Source organism: Otolemur garnettii, unplaced genomic scaffold (assembly GCF_000181295.1).
Source record: "Otolemur garnettii isolate 467f Iridium unplaced genomic scaffold, OtoGar3 scaffold00041, whole genome shotgun sequence".
In the NCBI taxonomy this organism is placed as follows: Eukaryota; Metazoa; Chordata; class Mammalia; order Primates; family Galagidae; genus Otolemur; species Otolemur garnettii.
In genome coordinates this window covers 12,614,582-12,618,378 of record NW_003852436.1, presented here as the reverse complement: position 1 = coordinate 12,618,378, position 3,797 = coordinate 12,614,582, and the positions used below count along the sequence as shown (strand labels likewise).

Sequence of the window (3,797 nt, the reverse complement as noted above, 5' to 3'; positions counted from 1 at the left end):
ATCCATTCGTGGATCGATGGGCTCTTGGGCTTCTTCCATGACCTAGCAATTATGAATTGGGCTGCAATAAACATTCTGATACAAATATCTTTATTGTAGTGTGATTTTTAGTCTTCTGGATATATACCTAATAGAGGAATTATAGGATCAAATGGCAGGTCAATTTTTAGTTCTCTAAGTGTTCTCCAGATGTCTTTCCAAAAGGAACATATTAGTTTGCAATCCCACCAGCAGTATAAAAGCCATGAAACATACTCTTTATTCCAATTTGAAGGATTAGGATATATCTGTAAACAAGTCAAACTGACTAGCATTTTAATGCTTGTGCATTACATTTTATATCAGTTGAAGAGAATAGTCTAAGACTGTTTCACTTAAGGGAAAAAGGATTAAATCAAATGTCAGCCAAATAATTTCATGGAAAATACTTAAAATGCCTTAATAGTAAAATTAATGTTTTATTCTATGTTGACATTTAATTTGGAAATTGGTGACTGCTCCAGAATGGTATCAAATTATGTTTTAGGCACTCAACAGTCATAAACCAATGTGCGGGAGGGTCAGGGACATGTGAAAACAAACCATTCCTGACCACCTCCATTTGTATGCTATTATTATCTTTCCAATTCAAGGTTATCACCTATGTAAGAATGCCACAATGCCTCAGAATGACTTAGATATTGACATTTTTGCTCCCTTTTTATAGCTTCACTTTTCTAAACGTAAGAATGCAAAGAGGGAAAAATGATGTTAGATAGCTCATTCATTTCACAGCCTAGAGTAGGGGACGTTATACTAGATTATTGTAAATGCCTATTTCTAGGACTCAAATAGCAAAGAATATATTTCAAAAGTCTAAATTGTTCTTGAATAAAGTATTGTCCAAGAGTATAATAAAAATACAGAATACTATTATCTACAAGAGGGATAAGGATTGCAAAGGCATAAGAATGTTTTTCTTCATTTTGTGAAATTTTAATGCAGCATTAAGATATACTTTACTGAACATCAACTATACCTACACTTTTTTTTTTTTTTTTTTGAGACAGAGTCTCAAGCTGTCGCCCTGGGTGGGTCCCGTGGTGTCACAGCTCACAGCAACCTCCAACTCTTGGGCTTCAGCGATTCTCTTGCCTCAGCCTCCCAAGTAGCTGGGATGACAGGTGCCCACCACAATGCCCAGATATTTTTTGGTTGTAGTTGTCATTGTTGTTTGGCAGGCCCGGGTTGGATTTGAACCCGCCAGCTCCAGTGTATGTGGCTGGCACCCTAGCCACTTGAGCTATAGGCACCGAGCCTATAGTTACACTTTTAACTATAGCACTGTTGTGAAAACACTCCATTTTCCATATTCTAAGTTTACATGGTTTTACGTTCTTTCACTCACATTAAAAAAACCTGAAAAAAAGTTGTAACAGGCAAAAGCATTAAAAAAAGAGAACATTTTCCCCCCCTCTAAAAAATAAACATATATATGTATGTATATATGTGTATTATATGTATATATTATATATGTGTGTGTGTATATGTATGTATATGAGATGTGTGCAGAATAGCAGGTCTAACTGGCTATTCTTTTTTTCCTTTTTTTTTTTGAGACAAGAGTGTCACTTTGTTGTCCTTGGTAAAATGCAAGGCATCATAGCTCACAATAATCTCAAAGTCTTAGGCTTAAGAGATCCTCTTGCCTCAGAACTATAGGTGCCTGCCACAGTGCCTGGCTATTGCTCAGGCTGGTCTTGAACTCTTGAGCTCAGGCAATCTGGCCTCACCACCACACTCTGCTATCCTTAAAAAGACCTGCTTAGAAGACTTAGATACCTTGGCTGGTATCTGGGGACTTGAATTTAGAGGGATTTCCTCCATTCCCAGAACAATTAAGAATGACTCCTGAGCTTCAAGTGTTTATACCAACAATGTGGTTTATGCTGCTTTTACTTGCTTTTCTTCTGGATGCCTATGTAAGCAGCCCCCGAAAAAGATCCCAAGCACCTGGTCTTTAAAAGAGCTTCCCTGGTCAGCAACATTTCACGTACATTGTCCTACCTCATTGCTGGGGAACTAACAATTTCTATGACTACACTAGAAGAAGACCCTTGGAAGCTTATGCCTAGTTTGCCTCAACTTTAGCTTATGCACCTTTTCCCTTTACTAACTGCACTTAGTATTCTTCCACTGTAATAAATCAAAGCCCCGAGTGTGACTATGTATTGAATCTTTCGAGTCCTCCCAGCAGTTTACTGAACCTGAGAGTAGTCTTGGAGATCTACGCAGCACATACAGCAGGAAAAGCAAAAGTTCAATTTCCTATTTGCTTTAAAATCGGAAATCTGTATTTATACAAATCAACAGTGATTTAAGATATAAATTTTGTGGTTACAAGTTAAAATAATCCAAATCTACAGGTTTGAGTTTTTATTTCAGTATTTTAAAACCAATTCTTAAATAATAGTGAAAGTATGCATCTTCATCTATTTATGTGAAGACTATTAAAACAATTCATAAATTACTTAAATTGAAGAGAAAAAGGATTATGTTTATATTTGTATTTTATCACAGAATCAAACCACTCAGTTCTTGTGCTTCATTAATAAAGGTAGCATTTGGTGACTCCCATCCTCCATCTCGGTCACCTTTACAAACACATGGGTTCTTACCTTGAAATGTTCCTGCTTCAATAATCCCCTCTTTGGTACTGTCAAAACCATGGGATGTAATTTGGGTTTCTGAGAGACCAAGTCCAGATGGTAAGGAACGCTTCAAATCCTTAGCAACATTTGAATAGAAGAAAAAAACTTTGTAAAAAGTCCCACATCATGTAACAGTTTACAATAATTGTGTCCTTTTAATCACATTATCAAACTGTTTTTCTCTCTACTATGTAATATTCCTTTCTGCTGTCCTGGTATTCTATAATGATGCATCAGCAGCAGCAAATAGAGCAAGATTGGTACTAGTGGTACAGTGTATGTCACTTATAATGCACTTCATTATCCTGGAACTAAGCTGCAGTCAGATGTTAAAATCTAATTAAAAATCTTAATCTGATACATAAGAAAAATCATTGTAATGAATAAAACCTAAGATCACTAAAATGTCACATCTAATATATAAAATCTGATGTCTATATAATCAGGGTAAGCCTGGCTAATGGTTAATAGAAACAAATCATTCATTTGCAATGTAATTTCCCTTCAATTTCAAGGTTAGCTAGGTAAACTGGGCTTCTCCAACTTCAATCAGGTCAAGGTAAAGGAAATTTCCTTTTATTTGGATTTATACTAAATACCGATATTAGTCAAACTAACCACAAATCAGCTTATAATTGAACCGTAAACTATAATAAAAATAATATTCAATATTAAGTCTTAGAGCTTAAAGAGAAAAGAAAGTCAAGAAGCATAATGCTCTTTAAAAAGACACAAACTAAGTTAAGTATATTAGAAAAAATTTTGTTCAGAACCTTGTAAATTAAATCTCGGGGCTTAGTAATGATTAGGGAAATAGGCCAAGAAAAACTATATACAATCTCCAAAAACCAAAGTTGAGGCTACGGTTTGTTAGCCATACGCAATGCAACTATATTAATAATGCAAGCTTAAAACTGGTCTATCCACATGACCAGAGCTTCAAGGAATACAAACTGAAATGAAGTAAGACATCAAATCTAAAATAAAACCACTTTTTTATTCGCCTTTATTAAATTTTCACGAGAATTTCAGTGCTATGACAAGTTAGTAAATACAGGTAATGTGTAAGCTAAATTTTTAGACTTATCATAGTTTAGATTTTTTTTT

The 3,797-nt window shown here is 34.9% G+C and overlaps 1 protein-coding gene across 6 annotated transcripts in view; it reads right to left on the bottom strand.

Annotated features, from left to right (window-relative positions):
- Window positions 1–3,797, bottom strand: part of ARFIP1 (ADP ribosylation factor interacting protein 1) — a 108,281-nt gene that overhangs the window by 45,842 nt on the left and 58,642 nt on the right. For all 6 annotated transcript variants that reach the window (XM_003790222.2, XM_023513445.1, XM_023513444.1 and 3 more), the window contains one exon: window positions 2,658–2,766. In XM_003790222.2, coding sequence (XP_003790270.1) covers window positions 2,658–2,766 — 109 coding nt within the window. The remainder of the gene's footprint in view (window positions 1–2,657; window positions 2,767–3,797) is intronic.